Source organism: Natrix helvetica, assembly GCF_964273705.1.
Source record: "Natrix helvetica genome assembly, chromosome: 1".
In the NCBI taxonomy this organism is placed as follows: domain Eukaryota; kingdom Metazoa; phylum Chordata; class Lepidosauria; order Squamata; family Natricidae; genus Natrix; species Natrix helvetica.
The window spans coordinates 233,563,233-233,584,575 of NC_138548.1; the positions used below are offsets into that span (position 1 = coordinate 233,563,233).

The window sequence follows — 21,343 nt, forward strand, 5'->3', positions numbered from 1 at the left end:
TTAAAAAGAGAATTGACACAACAACTGGCAAAAGAGATAAGACTGTTTTGTTACTGGAAAGATACAGGTTGATAATGAAAGTTGATGATAAAAAATTTAGTTAATTTTTGGTGATTAATAAGTAGGAATTTTAGTATTTTGTAGATTGTTTTAGATTGTTATTAAATGTTTATTTGTTAACAAGTAATTAACTACGATAATAATAATGAAATGATAATCTTAACTAGTAGAAGCAACTTGGATATAAATTGCAAATTGGGACCTGGGAAAAAGACATATACATTTTATTAACAAATTTTTGTTTAGATCTTGTTATAAATGTATAATTTCTTTTGGGTCTGATGAGAGGAGAAGTGATATAAATAGTAAATAATTTTTAGACATTTTGATGATTAATAAGTGGGAAATTTAGTACTTTGTAAATTGTTTTAGATTGTTATTAAATGTTTTTTCGTTAACAAATAATTAACTATGTTAACAACAATGAAATGATAACCTTAACTAGTAAAAACAATTTGGATATAAATTGTAAAATGGGGCTTGGGAAAAAGATCTATAAATTTCATTAACAAATTTTTGTTTAGATCTCGTTATAAATGTGTGATTTCTTTTGGGTCTGACGAAAGGAGATGTGATATAAATAGTAAATAATTTTTAAGTAACTACAACAATAACAAGGAAAGGTTAATTGATAATGTTTAATGATATACAGTATACGTGTGTTGTTATTGGTAAAAGCAAATTGGATACAAGCTTTGAGGTTTATTGAAATTGCTAATGAATGCCAGTAGGTGGTTGTGTCTTTAAATACAAATGATTTCAGATAAAAGCATGTTTAAATAATTATAGTTAAATGAGAATTGTGGTACATTGATAGTAAAATACATAAAGATTTTTGATTTAAAATGTACAATTCAATATGAATGAAATATAAGTAATGATTGTGGAAGAAACGCACGAAATTTATTTGTAACCAATCCACACGCTTTCTACAAGATATAATGAAGGATGATTCTTTTTTTGTGTTTTTGTTTAATTAAAACAATAAAAAAAATTCAAAGAAAAAAAAGAGATGACAGCCCTAAATTAACCAGTGCATAAAAAAGGAATTGCATAGATTTTTCATGTGAATTAACACATTTTCTATTGCTCCATTTTTTGTGTGGAACGATAGTGTAAAATTCAAGGTCATATTCTTTTGGGGTAAACAAGCTGGTGTCATCAACATCATTATCTAAACTTGTATGCTGCTCAACTCTCAACATCTCTGGGTGGCTTATGCAGTATAATTTGGAAGAGTTAGAGCCATTTCCAATATTTTACTGGCACAAGTGGCACATCCTCCCTACCATCACCAATGCACCGTCTTTAAAACTGTAACTTGCTTAATAACTTGCACTTCTCTAAATCTGGGAGACAATTAATTTGAACCATTTCTCCTACAGCTACAAAGGCTAATTGTGAGACATGATTTAATTCCAGGAGGCTGTAATGAATAGTTGTTTTGTAGGATGTACCAAGAATTTATTGCTTCTCTAAAGACGTCAATTCTAGCTATTTAAAACCTCCTCAGGCAAATGATCAAACAAGGAGTTGAGATAGCCCTAGTGATTGGGACTTCTGTTTGCTTAGTGTACAAATATTTCTCTTGTGTTATCTGTCTTGGAACATATTTGCTTCATACCATTTTAGCACATAAACAAATCTTAGAGAGCAGCCAGTCAGCCTTCTTTCTATTAGTTGTAGCTCATTTCCTTTAATATTATAGGCCAAGCATGTGTTTGATTTTTCTCTTGTTATATAGAATAGCAATAGCACTTAGATTTATATGCCAACCCATAATGATTTACAACACACTGTGTGGTTTACAATGTCAGTATACAGCTCCCAACTGTCTGGGTCCTTCATTTTACTGACCCCAGAAGGATGGAAAGTTGAGTCAACCTTGAACCTGTCAGGATTGAACTCCAGACTGTGGACAGAGTTAGCCTGCAATACTGCATTCTAACCTCTGCACCACCACGGATCTTGTTTTTTGCAGAACTATATGAGAGCAGTACATATATTGAGACATGAGCCCTGCTGTCCCGCCTGCATTATTTAGTTTATTTTTCTATTTTGGTTGGTCATAGACCTGCAGCATCCTATTTCAATTCTGTACAATATTTCAAACACATGGTAACCTGTCCACACTAGCAGACCGTACCAAACTATATCAATAAAAGAGAATATTTATAGTTCAGGGTTGAACTGTGCGGTCCTTGGTGCCCTCTGAGCTTGGTTGTTTTCTTACAGACATTTCATTCCCAAACTGGGTAACATCATCAGTGCTAATAGGGATTTGCTCTCATTTTATACACTAGTAGCTGGTAGTGGTCTTGGTGGTTCCTTGATTGGGCTGCTTTTACTGTTGGCTTGTTTGGCAGTTTCTTGATTGTGAGATTGTTTGCTTCTTGATTGATGGACTAATGCAGAGGTGTCAAACTCATGACCTGCGGACCAGAAGTATCACATGCTGGCCATGCCCACCCCTGGTTTAGCAAAGGGGTGGGAGAGAATTGTGATATGTCATGTGACGACAATGTGTCGTCGCAAGTTTGACACCCCTGGTCTAATGTTAATCTTGGTGTTAATCTCTGCAATCAATCCACATTCATGACAAGAGATACTTCAGTTCCTACATGATTATCTCACTCACCTCAAGCCTTTCTCTTTTCTCGTTTCCACTCCCTAACCTGATCAACTCTTCTGGTAGGAAGAAGAGAATACACATACTATGGGCATTATGGAAATAAAGCTGATGCAGCTGGAGCTGTTGGTTTCCACCCCAGACAGAACTGTTATGTCTATATTGATCTGGTATCTCTAAGTCTCAAAGTTTTGAAGAAAGTAAATGCAGAAAACAGTGGACTTACCAAAGGCCCCAATTATGAAGTAATAGTTGAACTAGGGCAGTGGTGGGATTCAGCTGATTCGGGTGAATCAGTTGTTAAATTGCTGGCTGACCCCACCCCTTCCAGGAGTCCCCACACGGCCCATTTTTGCTCCCAGAAGGCTGCAGAGAGGCCTACTAGGGCCAAAATAGGGTGGGGGGCTCCCCCTCCCCGTGGTCCATTTTTGCTCCCAGGGGTGTGTGCTTCCTGTCACACACCCTGGCCACGCCCAGCCAGCCAGTCATTAGGGCAGAGAACCAGTTGTTAAATTATTTGAATCCTACCACTGAAACAGGAATTTCTGAGTTCACTGCTGTACTCTTAGTTTATATTAGTCTTACTCAAAGAATGAGATGCTTATTATTGTTTAGTCAAAGACTTTTCCCTTTCGATGTAATTAATCAGATTCCAAAAAACTGCTGATTATGGATCCCCTCACCATCTCCCATCATACCATAATCCATCCAAGACATCATGCAAATCCATCCAAATAGTTGTATTGATTGCTTTCCTCTTGCATTTCTTTTTCAGTTCTTTTACTTGCAACAAATTATTGCTATTTTTTCTCAGAATGGTTTCAGCTTTATTTTATGCTCAAGGGGAGTTTTAAAATATGCCCATGATAAATGAGTCATGGGATCCACTCAGTAGGATTCTGCTAATATCTGCATGGAGAATATAAATACTAGAGACTTCTCTTATAAAGATTGAAGATTGTCACTTCTTTATAAATTATCTCAGTCAAATACAATGCCTAAGTTGTAATGTAGTTTGTTTTATTTGGTGAATGTACACCATGAGAGACAGTTGGTAAAGGCACTAGACTAGAAACCAGGAGACTGAATTCAACCCCTACTAAAGTGCCACCTGCATGAAACTGGGATAGTCTCTATTGCTTAGCTCAAGAAAAAGAAGGCAATGGCAATCTACTTCCAAAAATATCAAGAAAAGTAATATACCTAGGATAATAAAGCCCTTCGTGGCATGGGATCAGGCTATCTGAGTGATCTCCTCTCCCAGGTTATTCAGCCCACACCACAGAGGGCATGCTGTGGGTACCATCAACTAGGGATCTACATTGGGTGGGTCCTAGGAGGTGTGCCTTCTGTGTCGTAGTGCCTGTCTTATGGAACATCCCCTCTCCACATGTATGGACTTGTCCAGGTAGTCACCAAGATTTTAGGAGAACTGGTTTGGTATAGTTAGTAGTTAAAGATACTGGATTAGAGACCAACAGATTCTGAATTCCAATTCTACTTTAGATCCAAAACCTGCTGAGTGATTTGCAGGTGAGTGATTTGAGGGTAGTCACTCTCTTTAGGCCCTAGGAAGAAAGCAATGGCAAACATTTCTGGAAAAGAGTCATAACATAGTTGAAGTCCGCCCCGCCTCCCAACATAGTATTTATACTATGGTTATATCTACCGTATTTTTCAGAATATAAGATACACTTCCCCCCCTAAAAGAGGGTAAAAATTTGGGTGCATCTTATGCACCGGATGTAGCCATGCCAACCCGCCAGCCCCCACCCACCGGCCATTTTCGGCCTTGCCTTTTTGGCCTCTGTGCCTCACTTTTTCAGCCTCCGAACACTCTATTTCAGACTCATTCAAGGCTGCGGGGATCGCCAGAGCACATCGCCACCAATCGCCACGCATCACATTTTCGGCCTCTGGGTATCATTTTTTTGGCCTCTGCACACCCTGTTTTTGGCCTTTGTGCATCGCATTTTTGGGCAGTTCCAGTGGGGATCGCCGCCGATCCTCGCTACCTGGAACAGCCTGAAAACATAATGCACAGAGGCCAAAAACTCAGCCTGAAATAGCTGTTGCTGGTCGGACCGGTTCTGCGCCACGCCTGCTGTACTCACCAGAGCTGCCTGAGTAGATCAGCAGCATGTTTGAAGCTGCGTTTCAGCCCCACAGAGCTGCGTGCTCACAACCAACTATTAGCTGGTTGTTAACATTCACCTCTGGGAACAGCTGATTGGGAGTATTCCGGGAGGCTGATCCATCCGCCAATCAGCTATTTGTGCTGAATCAGGCTGCTGAAGCTAGCACATTATCTAGCCAGATGAATACTGATGGATGCTGGTAGGCAGAGGCAGATTTATTTTTTCTTATTTTCCTCCCCAAAAAGTAATGTGCATCTTATACTCAAAGAAATATGGTAATTTAATCATTTGTGCCAAGCAAGCTTTTTCTTATGAGTCCAGGGACATGAGAATTTAAATCAATTTTCTTCAAACCTGTTTCTTCAGCTGTTTTGGGGGTGCTGCTCTGAATACTTGTTTCAATAATTGCCCATATGGGCTGCAACTAATGTATGCTGCAGATCAAAATTTGGTAGGATACTGGACTGGAAAAGATTATGTAGACAGAATTGTTAGTATAGTTAATTCGTGTTATGAATGTTTTGCTCCATTTTTTATGGTTAAAGTTAGTTTTTAGAAAAGCTCAGACACATGATAAAAGGCTTTTTCTGTATATAGCATTTCTTAATTCTGCATGGAAAAATGTAATTAGATTATATTGTGATCTCTTGAGATTTTAAAAATTTGGATTAGCTGACATTTTCCTCTTTCAAATGAAATGTTGCTGTACAGGATAACCTTCGACTTGAAAAAAAAGTCTGCTGACTTGCCCATTATGTGTGTCCGTTCTCAAGAATGTTTGTCCTGTGCTTTGAACCTTCTGGCTTTGATGTCATCAGATGAAATAAATTACCCTTTAACTACATTAATAGCCACATCTCCATTCCTAAATTTCCATAGCCCCAAAACTTACTTTGGACGTTCAACGCCCCAAAATCTGTAATGGGAGATACTTCAAAAATAAATCAATCACATTACTCGCATGAAGCGGCATATGCTTTTAGAGAATGAGTTTTTAGGAAGATTGGGATACTGTTAGTTTGGGTGAAAATGTCATCTCATTGGCAGATTTGTCCCCTAGGAAAAGCTCAGCACTGATTTTCCTTTGGACATTAGCAGCCTTGAGAAGCCAAGTTAGCAAACATCCTGTGCATCTCGCATTTGCGCTAAATCTGAAGTAATGGTTTTTGTCTGCATATATTTGAACTATCTGGGCACTTTCCCTTTTCCCTAAAGTCAGATTTAGAGTTGCCCGCAACTGCCAATACCCATCGCTGCAAAGCAGTTGATCTGAAAGTGAAGATTGCCGAAGGCTGCAGCTGGGCCAACGCAAACACCTCCTGAATCAGGGGTGAAATCCAGCAGGTTCTGACAGGTTCTGGAGAACTGATAGCAGATTTTTTCCCCAAGTTTTTTTATTTTTTATTTTCATACAAATAACAGCATGTATACCAGTACATAACCAACACTATTTTGTATTATTCAATATTATGTCAATTTGTCTTACCATCAACCCCCAAAGACTATCATTTGCTCTTCAGCTCTCCATACACCATATTTATACCCTATCCATCTCTTTCTTGCCCCTTCTCCCTCTCTCCTCCTCCCTACCCTTCCTCTCCTCTTTCCAATCCTTGTTTCTCTCCTCCTTTTCTCCCCCCCTCTCTCCTAACCCCTCTCTTCCTCCTCTTGTCTCTCTTCTCTCTTCATATCATTTGCATGGTATGAGATGTGGAAATTTTGAATAGTTCGGAGAACCGGTAGCAGAAATTTAGAGTAGTTTGGAGAACCAGCAAATGCTACATCTGTCTAGTGTGGGAATGGAGATTTTGCAGTATCCTTCCCCTGCCATGCCCACCACGCCACGCCCACCAAGCCACACCACGCCCACCAAGCCACGCCCACAGAACCGGTAGTAAAAAAAAATGAATTTCACCACTGTCCTGAATCCCAACTGTGTGTTGTGCAGAGATGTGCACTCTGCCTTCTGATTGTTTCCAACTTCCTACTGGGTGGTGGGAGAAGGGAAAATATGTTCACATAGGGAACATTAAAATTCGCTGACCCATAAAAAGAACACCTATGCAACCATACCCAATCAACAGACATTCCATGCGGTGCAATGCGGCAGCCTTAAGACATGACATAAATATTGCAAGCTTAATGCTCATATAGGTCAATAGGAATTTTATGAAAGCAATAACAGTGCTCCAGATCCATAGATACAAAAGTACACACTGTGCATAAGGATAAGAATTTGGGGGTGGGGGGAGGGGTAAAGGAAGCACATATTTCAGTGTCAAACTACCCTAACGAAGTAGCGTTGGACAGCCTGGCCTACAGTGGTCTACGCTAAGAAATCAAAAATTTAACTACAGTTACTGTAGATACTTTGCCATAAACCAACTCAATAATATTTTGTTTCAAATTAAAAGGAGTGTAATAAATGATAGGAACCTTTCTCCCCTTTTTCTAGATTTGTAGATTTCCATTCAGCTGCATCTACCTGTTCCCCATCACGTGCCTCTCTGCTTACAGGACGTCTCGGCCTTCGTAACGGTGTCACCCACAATTTTGCTGTGTCTTCAGTGGCAGGCCTTCCATTGAACGAGACGATATTGGCAGAAGTTCTGAAAGAAGCTGGGTACCTCACAGCTATGATAGGTAATTTAACCCCGGAAAGAAAAAATGATTCTGTTTATAGCTGGATATATGCTAGACCCATGATGGCGAACCTATGGCACGCATGCCACAGGTGGCATGCAGAGCCCTCTCTGCGGGCACGCAAGCAGTCACCCCAATTCAGTTCCGCCGCACATGCGCACACACTTCCCGCCGGCCAGCTGATTTTCAGGTCTCTCCCCTGCATGTGCGGGGGTGGCATGCGCACAGGGGGGCTGTGTATGCATGCGCTCTAGGGGGGTCGCTCATGCATGCGCAGGGGGGGTGCACATTGCATTATGGGTGTGCATGCATATGTATGCTTTTGGCACTCAGCACCAAAAAGGTTAGCCATCACTGCCCTAAGATTTCCTCCAGGATCTTAGTAAGGTTCCTCTCACCAATAAATGTAAGGTTTTTAAAGATTTGTTCAATTTTCTGCTGTCTCTTTGGGTTCTGTTGCTGGTTTAGATTGCCCTTTTAATTAACTGTTAGTTTACATATTGTTAAGGGATGTGATGGCTTAGTGGCTAAGACGCTGAGCTTGTTGATCAGAAAGGTCAGCAGTTCGGTGGTTCAAATTCCTAGTGCTGCATAACGGAGTGAGCTCCTGTTACTTGTCCCAACTTCTGCCAACCTAGCAGTTCGAAAGCACGTAAAAAATGCAAATAAAAATATAGAAACTCCGTCCACAGGACCACGGAGACATCTTCGGACAGCGCTGGCTCTTCAGCTTTGAAATGGAGATGAGCAATGCCCCCAAGAGTCAGGAACAACTAGCACATATGTACAAGGGGAACCTTTACCTTACATATTGTTGTAAGCTATTTGACGCTATTCACAACATTCTATATTTATGGGGTACCTTTCTCATGCTCTATGCAAACTTGCCTTAAGACTTACCTTTATTACATAAGCATTCGGTATCCTGGAAAGTCACTGCATTCAGAACATTTGGGTGCTGAGAGAGAAAGATGCAATTTTCCTAGGATGCAAATTGGTGAGTTAATTCAAGATGTAATGAAAGTGAATCATTTGTTGGTCTGGGTTTAATGCTGAAAATGGAGTTGTTTTTCTTCTGTTTTTATAATAGGAAAGGATAATGGCTGAATATTTTCTGATTGTGATTGCTTACCGTATTTTTCGGAATATAAGACGCACCAAGGTTTTGAAGAGGCAATTTTTTTAAAAAGTAAGTAGGTAAATAGAGGGATAGAGAGGGAGAGAAAGAGAGAGAAATACTGTAGGTAGGGAGGGAGAGAGAGAGTAGGTAGGTAGGTAGGTAGATAAAGGGATTGAGAGAGAGAGAAAGAGAGAGAGAAAGAGAGAGAGAGAGAGAAATACAGTAGATAGCTGGGGGGGGGAGAGAGAGTATGTAGATTGGTAGGTAGATGGTAGGTAGAGGGATAAAGAGAGAGAAATAGAGAAAGAGAGAAATACAGTAGATAGGTAGGGAGAGAGAAAGAGAGTAGGTAGGTTGGTAGGTAGAGGGATAGAGAGAGAAAAAGAGAGAGAAAGATAAATACAGTATATAGGTAGGGAGAGGGAGAGAGAGAGTAGGTAGGTACGTAGGTAGATAGAGTGGGGAGAGAGAGAGAAATATAGTAGATAGGTAGAGAGAGAGAGTAGGTAGGTAGGTAGATGTTTCCAGGTGTATTTATCCATGTGCTGGAGAAGGAAATTGCTGACAATCTGCAGCACCTATGTTTCTGCTGCCACAGCACTTGATCAATCTAATTCTCATCAATCAGTTAAAGAGCTTTCCAAAAGGGGGGAAAAAAGTTTTTGCATTCTGCAAACCTAGCAAAAATGGCCCGTTTTTCATGAAAACAGGCCCATTTTTATAAAAAGGCATGAATAGCCGGGGGGGGGGCTTGCAAAGTACTCGGGGGGGGTGCCCCCCCCCAAAATGGGCAAAAACGGCCCTTTTTCACAAAAATGGGCCTGTTTTTGTCAAAAAAATTGCATGCATAGCCTTATGAAGGCTTATAGTGTGCTGCTGGGGGCTGGGGGCAAAAAACAGTCCACTTTTTACTCATTTCTGCCCTCCCCAGCCCCCAGGAGCTCTCTGAAAGCCTTCAGAAGGGTATGCACGGCCATTTTGGTGAAGGGGCGGGGCTTCAGGAGGCAAAAAATGCTGTATTCAGTGTATAAGACGCACCCATATTTTCAGCCTCTTTTTTGAGGAAAAAAGGTGCATCTTGTATTCCGAAAAATACGGTAGCTCACAGTTCTTATGCAATTTTATTTATTTCTCCTGCCTTTATTGCTTTTACAAATATCTCAAAGTTGCAAAAATATCCAATACACCTTCCTCTTTGTATTTTACCCACAACAACCCTGTGAGGTGGGTTGAGCTGACTGGCCCAAAGTCAACCAAGCTGGCTTTCATGACTAAGGATTCATAGTCTCCTGCTTTCTAGCTTGTTGCCTTACCATTAGACTGGCCTTTTTATCACACATTTTATCCAAAAAATAGAAAAAATAGGCTTGCTCTTTAATATTAGGTAAAGCCAGGGGCGTCAATCTCGATTTCATTGAGGGCCACATCAGGGTTGTGTTTGACCTCGGGGAGCTGGGGTGAGCGTGGCCAGCTCAACGTCACTCCTGTCGGCACCTGTGGTGGCCTGAGCTCTCTGCCAGCAAAAATGGGCTCATGAGCTCCATTTTCGGCTGCCACAGCCTCCTGCAACTCTCTGCCAGTGAAAACGAAGCTCGAGAGATCCGCTTTTGCTGGCAGAAACACTGTGGGCCGGTTCTTCACTGTTTCCAGGGCAGCCCCACGGGCCAGATCTAAGTACCCCGGGACCGGATCCGACCCCTAGGTCTTGACTTTGACATCCTGAGCTAGACTCAATGAATTTGATGAGTCAGGATAACATGGTTTCTGAATTTTGATCTTGTCCTCACTTTTTCAACTAATTGCCCAGAGCTAAAATAGCCTATATTAAATGTTTTCCACAGTCACTACTTTTCATTAACACATTTTAGGTACTGATACTTTTCTGTTCCACATCACTTCTTTATAGGGAAATGGCACTTGGGACATCATGGCCCTTTCCATCCCAGCTTTCGTGGTAAGATTTCTAAATTTATTTCCTCCTACTAATATGCCATGGTTGCTCTAGTTGGAATTGTAATTTCATAAAAGTGAATGCTTTGATGTACATACCTTCCACATAGATAACTAGGATATTCTGGATAGAAAGCAGGATTTGCAGGAATGTAGCTTTTCCTTAACCTGCTAGTTCTTGTATGGAGGAGAATAAACTTGTTTTTATACGAGGAAGCATTTTAATCTTATGGCCCATGACCACAACAAAGCAAATAGACAGATACATAGATATGTAGATTTACAATCCGGTAAACTCCAGACGAGCTCTTAATTTTCATCAGCATTGATATTTCATCTAAAATTCTTCTTTGACAGCAGATATATTAGCTGTGATTTGCCTAAAAATCATTTATGAAATAAATCTTAATTGGCTAGGTTCATACAGCAGGCTTAACCATTAATCCAGTCTGCACTGGATAACCTTTTGTAGGTTTGAGTGTGTAGTATTTTTAGTGACAATGCAAAAATAAATTGAGTCATCTTATACCTGTGATTTTTTTTTATTCAGAAATAGTAGTTTTTTCTTTTTTAAAATTGTATTAAATTTATTTGAGGACTTACAATACAGTTTTTGTGTATTTCCTTCCTTACATTAGCAAAAAAATGCCACCAGTGGCAATTTAAGTTAGGACTCAAGTGGGGGCAGTTATGTATTGGACTCTACTTGGAACTGTAGGTTACAGGTTGCTCGACTGTTGTCTACAAGCAACTGTTGGCTGGCAACACACAATGTACTAAGCCAAATTGAAATAGTGGTTAATATTACTTAATTCAATGTGTTAAATGGTTTATTTTTCTCAATCTAGTAGCTTTTTAAAATTTTCACATTTCATAAACTATTGGGAGGGGGAAAAGATCATAGAGACAGGTAATCTGTATACTACTGCCGCTTTTCTGCTTGTAACCTTCATTTTACCCTAACGGCAAACATTTTTGAATCAAGTTACCTCAAACCTGCTCCGTTAAAAAATCAGTACAAAATCCATGATCCATTTAGTCATTTGTAATTGAAAATTGAAAAACTTCATGTCAGTTGTATTCGCAAAGCTGTGGACACAACAGTAATGCCACAGTTAGTGGAGGTCACAAGATTGTGATTTCCAACACTCCCTGTCAGCTTTTCACAAGCAAAATCAATGGGGAAACCAGCAGGAAGTCAGAAGTTGCTCTGGTTCTCACTGCTTTATTGCCTGCCTGTGGACTTTCTGTTTCTCTGTTTAGGTAAAGAAATATCTATGAAATATTGACCCAGTGGTCATGGGTTGTTTAGTTTAGCAGTTCTCTCTCACTAGATTAAACCTCTAGTGCCGGTGATCAACCCAAATTGAATCCTGCAACATTATCCTGGGTCATGCATATTTGCCTTTATTTGTCCAGTACAGTTGTAACAATCCAATAATGACCCAATAGCTCATAGGTTGTCTAGTGCATATTAATAACAGAACCATGATGGCACAGTGGTTAGAATGCAGAATTGCAGGCTAATTCTGTCAACTGTCAGCAGTTCAATTCTCACCGGCTCAAAGTTCACTCAGCCTTCCATCCTTCCTAGGTTGGCAAAATGAGGCCCCAGATTGTTGGGGGTAATATGCTGACTCTATAAACTACTTAGAGAGGGCTGTAAAGCACCATGAAGCAGTATATAAGTCTATTGCTAATACAGTGTTCTTTCTGGCAGTAATGATAGTGCTGCTTAGGACTTAAATAATTCTAAGAGAACCATAAGATCACAGTCCGTGCTTGAATGTTGACATGTATCCTGCTGAGTCCTTGCAGTTGGGCTGCCAGAGATGTGTATTCCATTTCAGACAACTATCTTTTGTTGAGATAAGACAGACATATCTTCATTTTGTGTCTTTTTGTTTCTAGGTTTTGATTTTTATTTTGGGATACCATATAGCCCTGATATGGGCTGCACTGACACTCCGGGTTATAACCTCCCTCCCTGCCCGGCTTGTCCCAGATGCTCCACAACAGTCAGGTATGTTTATTTACTATTTATGAATTTATATCCCAGCATAATCTAGTAACTCTTGGCAGCTCACAGAGTATCATGAAAATATTAAAACATTCATAGTATGTTTTGAAATTTCAATTTGAGCACTGAGCCAGAAGATTCGAAAATCCATGCACAATGAAGATCAATCCAAATTAAAAATAAAAATAATAAATGGCACGGTATGTAACATAATTGGAACACCTTTCAAAATGTCTCAATATTTAACATCTTTCTGAAAACACTCAAGGTGTGGACTGGCCTGACTTCCATTGGTGCTACCTATGAGAATCAGGGCCTTCTAAGTATGTTTTCCCTCATTCTGTGGAAATGTGGGACTACACAAAGTTCTCCCCTAAACCACCTAAAGATAGTCCTCATTTAGCAATCATAATTGGGACTAATAACTCTGTTGTTAAGCAAAGCACTTCCTAAGTGGGAAATCATTCTTATTTATCTATTTATCACATTTATTGGCTGTTCACCGTACCACAAGGTAACTCTGGGCAGCCAATAAGTTCATGTGACTGTGCTTTCCCCACTCTCTTTTCCTTTAAATGCTCAACACAATGTTACAATAATTAGAAGAAGGAAAGGGAAGGAGGGAATCAAACAAGTGATCTTTAGACAATCTCTTCTGTGCCTGACCCCTTTCCCCCACTATTGTGTGCCTGTTTACTCTCTTATAATCACTTTTTCTCCAATCTCTTTGCTCTGCAAAGAGGGATAAAAGAAAAAAAATGTGTAACAGGGATGCTGTGAAGGTTATAAATGATGGCGATTGTTGTAAAGTTATTTTTCAACACCATTGTAACTTTGAATAGTTGATGAACAGGGCAATTGGTAGGCGAGGTCTACCTGTAGTAGGTTGGGATCGAGAGAGTTCACTGTGCCACAGATATCCGGGTGCGAGTCTCTTGGCGTGAGATGGGGCCCAGGGAGACAGCTGGGCCTGCTGATTGTATACTTGGCTCCTCGCTATACATCAGCGGCCCTGCCTGAACTCCTCGAGCTGATCGCAGAGATAGCGGTTGAGACCCCCAAACTTTTGGTTATGGGGGATTTCAACCTGCCGTCGATGGGAGAAGCATCCGAGGTGATTCGGGAGTTCATGGCTTCCATGACAGCCATGGACCTGACTCAATTAATTCAGGGCCCCACGCACGAGAGAGGCCACACGCTGGATCTTGTTTTTGTCTCTGGCCAGTGGACGAGTGATCTGGGAATAGGGGACTTAGTTATTACGCCCCTGTCATGGTCAGATCACTCACTTCTCCGGCTTGACTTCCCTGGCGCTACCCCCCACTGCGGGGAGGCGGAACCAGAACGTCCTAGATGGTTCTGCCCCAGGCGCCTGATGGAACTGGATAGGTTCCAGACGGAGCTTGGGCCACTTCCTGTAGACCTGACCCGCTCCCAGATGGAGGACCTGGTAGCCGCATGGAATAGTGCGGCCGCCGGGGCCTTAGACCGGGTTGCGCCTTTGCGGCCTCTCCTGCGGCAACGAACCACCCTGGCCCCTTGGTTTACCGAGGAGCTAAGGGTGATGAAATGCCACAAGAGACGCCTAGAGAGCAGATGGAGATCCTCCCGTTACGAATTTGACCAAACACAGGTAAGAACCTACTTAAGGACATACCTTGTGGCATTAAGAGTGGCCAAACGTCAACATTGTGCCGCTCTTATTGCGTCCGCAGACAACCGCCCTGCCGCCCTGTTTCGGGTGACCCGCTCCCTTCTGTCACAGAGGCCGCGGGAAGCCCCCTTGCAGGGCAGGGCAGAGGAATTTGGGGAGTATCTGCAGGATAAAATCGCTCAAATCCGGAGGGAATGGGTCCCCCTCAGTGGGCTAGGGGGGACGTCCGAGGCGAGTCTTGAGAGACCATTCTGGGAGGAGTTTGACTCTGTTGCCACCGATTATTTGGACAGGCTGCATGGGCGACTGCGAGCCACCACATGTTTATTGGACCCGTGTCCCTCCTGGCTTGTACTGGCATCCTGGGAGGTCACACGAGGCTGGCTCTTGGGACTAGTGAACGCTTCATTGAGTGAGGGGTCCTTACCAGCCGCCTTGAAAGAGGCGGTTGTGAGGCCCTTACTCAAGAAGCCTTCTCTGGACCCAACTGAGCTAGCTAATTATTGTCCCGTCTCCAACGTTCCCTTCTTAGTGAAGGTTGTAGAGAGTGTGGTGGCCCAACAGTTCCCACGTCACCTGGAGGAAACTGATTATCTAGACCCGCGCCAGTCCTGCTTCCGACCCGGGGACAGCACAGAGACGGCCTTGGTCGTGTTGGTAGATGATCTCTGGAGGGCCAGGGATAGGGGTTGTTCCTCTATCCTGGTCCTATTAGACCTCTCAGCGGCTTTTGATACCATTGACCATTGTATCCTATTGCACCGGCTGGAGGGGCTGGGGGTAAGGGGCACCGTTTTGCGGTGGTTCTGCTCCTACCTCTCTGACCAGACGCAATGCGTGTTGGCAGGGGAGCAGAGGTCGACCCTGAGGCCACTCACTTGTGGGGTGCCGCAGGGGTCGTCCTCTCGCCCCTCCTGTTCGACACATATATGAAGCCGCTGGGTGAGATCATTCGTGGTTTTGGGGTGGGATACCATCTGTACGCTGACGATACGCAGCTGTACATCTCCACCCCGAACCACCCCAACGAGGCCGTCGAAATGATGTCCCGGTGCTTGGAAGCCGTACGGGTCTGGATGGGAGGCAACAGACTTAAACTCAATCCCTCCAAGACGGAGTGGCTGTGGCTACCGGCCCCCCGGTTCAACCAGTGGATTCCATCGCTGGCCATTGGGGGCGAGCAACTGGCCCCCGTGGAGCGGGCGTGCAATTTGGGCGTCCTCCTAGATGCCCGGCTGTCTATGGACGACCATGTGGCAGCAGTGGCGAGGGGGGCGTTCCACCAGGTTCGCTTGGTGCGCCAATTGCGCCCCCTATTGGACTGGGACGCCCTTCGCACAGTCACTCATGCGCTGGTGACGTCCCGTCTGGACTACTGCAACGCTCTCTACATGGGGCTCCCCTTGAGATGCACCCGAGGACTACAGCTGGTCCAGAATGCGGCCGCGCGGGCAATTATGGGGAGTACGAGATACTCCCATATAACACCTCTCCTGCGCGAGCTGCACTGGCTCCGTGTGGTCTACCGGGTGCGTTTCAAGGTGTTGATCACCATCTTTAAAGCGCTCCATGGCACAGGACCTAGTTACTTGCGGGATCGCATCCTGCCCCATACATCCCTGCGACCAATTCGCTCTCACAGAGAGGGACTCCTCCGGGTGCCGTCCACTAAGCAGTGCCAGAGGGCGCGCCCAGGAGCAGGGCCTTCTCTGTGATGGGCCCAGCCCTCTGGAATGACCTCCCCCCCGACATTAGGACTACTACTGATCTCTGCTCCTTCCGCAAGAAACTCAAGACCCACCTGTTCCAACTAGCCCACCTGGCTCAACTATAACTCTATCCTCTAATCCCCCTGGCAATTTTAAATTTTAGGGTATTTTAATGTTTTTTAACTCTATTATTATTGTGTTATTTTATGAATTGTAATAATTGATTTTTTTTATATACCTCCTCCATGCAACATGCTATGTATTTATTGTACGCCGCCCCGAGTCCCTTCGAGGAGAGGGAGCGGGTTATAAGTCTAATAAATAAATAAATAAATAAATTTAGGTTGGAAGAGGTGGTCCTGCAACTTCCAAGTGCCAAGCTATGTTAAGCCTAATTATCCTTTCAGAGCAGTTTGTGGTAGTTTGACACATCACTTGTGTTCCAACCTATCTTTTTCAGTTTGGACAGCATCTGTCTCATTGATCTGACAAGTAATTTAATCTGCCCAGAGAGCAAATGTAACCTTGGCTCTCTTTTTTAGCTGATTTTGTTGTGCAAAGGCTTTGGAATTACCAAAATAAATAATATTTTTAGAGCCCACTTTTGTATTAATCTCTCATTCCATACTCAAGTTCTTACGATTTTTTCCCCCAGTAAACATCAGAAAAACTGCTATCCTGAAATTGCACTTCCTCTTTTTGAAAATCTGACAATTGTCCAACAGCCTGTAAACTTAACTACCTTAGCGGTGAGGTTTACAGAAAAAGTTATTCATTTCATCAATTATGCCAGGTAAGAAAATCTCCATCAACATTGACCTTACTTCGGTAAAATGGTAATGGGTTGGCATTGTATAAATTAGCCTGCAGTCTAACGTTATACACCTGTCCTTCTCTCTCATGAAGCTCCAAGGAAAAGATTGGAATTTTCCACTTCCGTTGTAAAATCCTCGCTAAACAATCCTAAATTGGAATTTCCATTGCTAAATGAAGCAGTCATTAGGCAAAACCACTCTACTTAGCAATGGCAATTCCAGTAGTCCCAGTCCAATTGCTGCTGGGCCTGGATCCAAGTGCTGGCAGGGTGCAGTGTTCAGATGTATATGGTCAATGCAGCAAGGGAAGAGCCACATCGGCCAAAGGGAGTTTGCTGGGCCCAACTAGGAAATTAATGTATTAATTTCAAGGTAATTAAGTAATTGAGTAGGACGGGGTTGTTGAGAGCAAGGGCAAGAGATGGTGGCTCTCTGGATGATGGTGGAGGCTGTTCACAGTGGATGCAGATGAGGCGGAAGTGGAGGGACGAGGACTTCCCAGAGGCCCATGCTCCACAGCTTGCATTGGAAAGGGATGATAATCAGAATGTGCCAAATAAATACCTTCCAAGCACAATGAGAAGGGGGAAATGGTGGAAGAAAGCCAGTTTTATTGTGGTTCCTAATGCCATAGTCTTGTGAACTGCATTTTCCAGCAAGCAAAAACAGTCCAGACCTTTTAAATAATTACTATAAACAAGTAATAATAAAGTTTGCTCCAACTCAACCAATGAACTGACTGGGATGGAAATCATTTGTGTATATATTTATATTTAGAGATGATTGATAAATAGGGATAACAAAAGCAAACTTTTACAGTGCTAAAAATAATTGATTTGAAATCATTTCCTAAAAAAAAAGGACTTTATAAATAAAGTCCTTTTTATATAAATAATTATAAACAGAATAACATGCCAAAATATGTCATACTATTACAATTCAGTCAGTACAAACAATCTAATTTTATGAAGGGAAGGACTGAAAACCCAGGACTTCTAAGAAATGCTTGGAGCTTTACAGTCTTTATGGATGGGTGTCTTCAGAACGGCAACATGTTTGTTCAATCTTACTAAATCATGTGAGTCTTGTTGTAATATTTTAGATCCATTGCATAGCTGGTTAACTTGAGAATCATAGTTACATAGAAAATTCTAAGTGATTCTATTATTTAGCAAATTATTGACAAATAGCTTTGTTTTAATTACATTTGACTGTTTTGATTGTTCAGATTCATTGAATTTTATACTACAGTACTTTGATATACTAATATTGTCTCTATCTGCAATAAATATGGATTCATAATATCATAGACTTCCAAGTGCAGGAATCTATTCAATTTTTGATTGAAAACTTTTAGTTAAGGGAAATGTTAGGCTGATCCTAGTGTCCAAATATGTTTTCCTTAACACAAACCCTTTTATTCTGCACTCTAAAACAACAGAGAAAAGGCTAAGTTCTTCTGGGTTACAATCTAGGTTTTTTTGCCTCAAGTAAAAAGCTCCTTCAGTCTCTTTTCAGGAGACTTAATTTTTACTTTTCAGATTATTCCCCTTGTACCTATTCTAGTTTCTCTGAATATTTTAAGGTGAGATGCAGGGGTGGGTTCTGGGCGGTGTTACTGCCGGTTTGCTCGTGCGTGAGCAGTTCAATGGAAATTGTTCTGCGCATGTGCAGAACTCAAAAACAAGATGGCGGCAACTGGGGAACCGGTTCGGTTCTGCGACCCAGGCCAACATACCACTACTGGGTGGCCAAACCAGTCCGAACCGGTAGGAACCCACCACGTGTGATGCCCATAACTAGATACGGTATTTGAAATGGGTCTGAACTTTGCAAATTATTATGCAACTATTACTTGTGAATTACTTGGAAAGTTGCATTTGCCTTGGCAACTTCGTCATATTACTGATTCATATTTAGATAATAATATTCCAGAACCTTTTCATGTGTACTGATTTCTTTTTCTTAATTAAGTTTATTTATTTCAAGTAAGCTTCCATCTGCTGTTTCCAGTTCACTTCTTTAACCTGTCAAGATCCTTTTGATTATTATTCTATTTTTTCTCTTCCATCTTGATAACATTCCACACACGCAATCATTCAGATCATTAATAAAAAATACTAAATTGCTGAGGACTGACTACTGTTGCATCACATTCAGTACCTTAGTCTAGTAGCTCATGAGTTTTCCTGAGCAGTTTTCAAGCCAGCTATGCACCACTAACAGACATACCATCTGTCCCATATTTAATTAGCTTGTTAATCAGAATGTTTTTTAGTGTTCTGTCAATGGCTTAATGAAATTAATGCACATTACAGGTATTTGTCAATTTACCACTATAATGGAGCCTGCCCATCACAGTTATAAGTTGTAGCAATTGTAAAATATGACTGACCCAGTTTATGGCCTTTTTTGTGGCAGCGATTAATTGAACAAATGGTTCACCATGGACGTGGTTTTGCTGAAAATCAGAAGTAAATGCTGGTTTTTGGCAAAATCATCATTAAATTTAGTCACATGACTGTGGGAGGTGGCATATAGCCATAAATGCAACCTGGTTGTCAGCCCCCTGAAGTTTGCTCATGTGACTGAGTGGAGTGCTATCAGAATTTCCAATCCAGGTCATAAGTAGCCCCCCTGATAGGTCCACTGTAACTTCAAATAGTAACTAAGCCCACCAGTCATAAGTTGAGGTCTACCTATACTTCCATAGCAATTCTAGTCATCAAGTTCCTCAATCAAAAAACAAAATAAGGTTAGTCTGACCAAATTTGTTTCAGATGCTAGATTTTTGGAGTTGTTCAGATGTTTACAACCTGATTTTATTTTAATTTGCTCTAAAATCTTCCCACACATCGATGCACTTGATTGATGTGTAGATACCAAGCTCTTCTTTTATTCTTTTGGGCCAGACTTCAGTGATTTTCTTCTGTGCCCTAGGATGCAATCCATCTGTTGCTTCCAAGGTCAATAAGTATTCCTTAAATTTATCCAACCATAAAAAATGAAAATAACAGGGAAAAGAGTAGAGAAAAGTGTAGGATAAGAAGAAAAAAGAAAAGCATTGACTCCTGACTTTTTAAGCACTTTTTTAGTGTTTTTGGTCAGCAGAGTGCTGCAGGAGGCCGTGGAGGCTGAAAACTGGGAAGGGGGGGGGCATGCCGTTTTGGCCGGCAGAGGCACCGCAGGCCAGTCCTTTGATATTTCCAGACCGGCCCTACAGCCAGTTCTAAGCATCCCACGGGCTGGATTTGGCCCTCGGGCCTTGAGTTTGACACCCTTGTCTTAAAGCAATATTAAAAGACAGAATCCAGTCTAGTGGCAGGATTTTCCCTGATCCCACTAAGAACATTGGATAATATTATCAGGTAGAGCTTAGAAAGAGAGGGCCCTCATTCCTAAAGTCTACTCCTAGAGTGAAACCCCCACCTCCTTCAATGTTTTTTATTTTGTTTGATTTTCCTACTTAAATTGAGAACAGGGACAATCTTTTTATAAGGCGTAGTTCTGATGTAATGAAGTCTTTAGCAATTTTTTGTTTTGTTAAAATTCGTGTAAAAAGAATAAGGCCTCTTCTGGTTCGAGAGAGGAATACGGCTCGTATTGTATTAATGGCATTGATTATTTCTAACTACTAAAAAAAAATGCTGACGTACTTTGGCACTAAGCTTACCTTGTTAATAATAAGCAGAATTCAAGTTTCAGTCTTATCAGAGGTGGTAACAGAGAGTTAGTGCAGAAGGCTATTTTATTCTAACTTCAGTAGAACTGAAGTTCAAGTTTTTTTTTTAACAAAATTTTATTGGTTTTTAAAAAAATAAACAAGGAAAGGGGTAGTGGAATAAGTTACAAATTTTGGCAGTTACAATATGTAGGAGGTGGTCCCTCCCCCCGTAATCATACTTTTCATTTATTAATACATTAGGTTATTACAAATTGATAATATTTTGTCAGCATATAAACTTTTATCTTCAAATAATTTCAATCATTTTACATCAAACAGATTTTCTTGTTCATTTTTGTGATCTGAGTTTTCTCGATGTTGCCCCTTCTCCCCCCGCCAGCAGGGCTCTGGCCCCTCCCGTGTCCTGTATGTCTGGTGTAATGTCTTCAGGCTTATCTAGGAGGGCTTTATTTTTTTCCATAAAGGCCTGAGCCTCTATGGTTGTGTTAATTCTGACTCTTGTGTCCTCCCAGAAAATTTGCATACCTTCAGGCATGAGCCATCTGAACCACACCCCTTTCTGGTATAGTTTCTTTGCTAATAACGAATAGTTTTTTCTCCTCTCTCTCACTTTCTTAGGGATCTGTTTCAGAATGGCTATTTCTCTGTCCTGGTATTTTAGTACTTGCCCCCTTTGTGCACTCAGAATCTCATCTCTTGTAGTCTTTCTAAGGAATTTAATATGTACCTCCCTTGGAACGTTATGTGTTCTAGTGTATGCTGAGTTTACTCTATAAACCAGGTCCATGTCCCACCCCATCTGTTGTTTGTCTTTTTGGATGTACTCAGCCAAAAGGTTTATCATAATGTCCCTTAAATCTTCATCATCCGCCTCAATCACATTTTGAAACCTAAGGAAAAAGGACATTCTTTCAAATTCC

At 41.6% G+C, this 21,343-nt stretch overlaps 1 protein-coding gene across 1 annotated transcript in view; it reads left to right on the forward strand.

Annotated features, from left to right (window-relative positions):
* ARSG (arylsulfatase G) overlaps window positions 1–21,343 on the forward strand; it is a 127,678-nt gene that overhangs the window by 51,850 nt on the left and 54,485 nt on the right. The window contains exons 3-6 of the mRNA XM_081953772.1: window positions 7,283–7,470; window positions 10,497–10,544; window positions 12,452–12,563; window positions 16,579–16,716. Of these exons, the coding sequence (XP_081809898.1) occupies window positions 7,283–7,470; window positions 10,497–10,544; window positions 12,452–12,563; window positions 16,579–16,716 (486 nt within the window). The remainder of the gene's footprint in view (window positions 1–7,282; window positions 7,471–10,496; window positions 10,545–12,451; window positions 12,564–16,578; window positions 16,717–21,343) is intronic.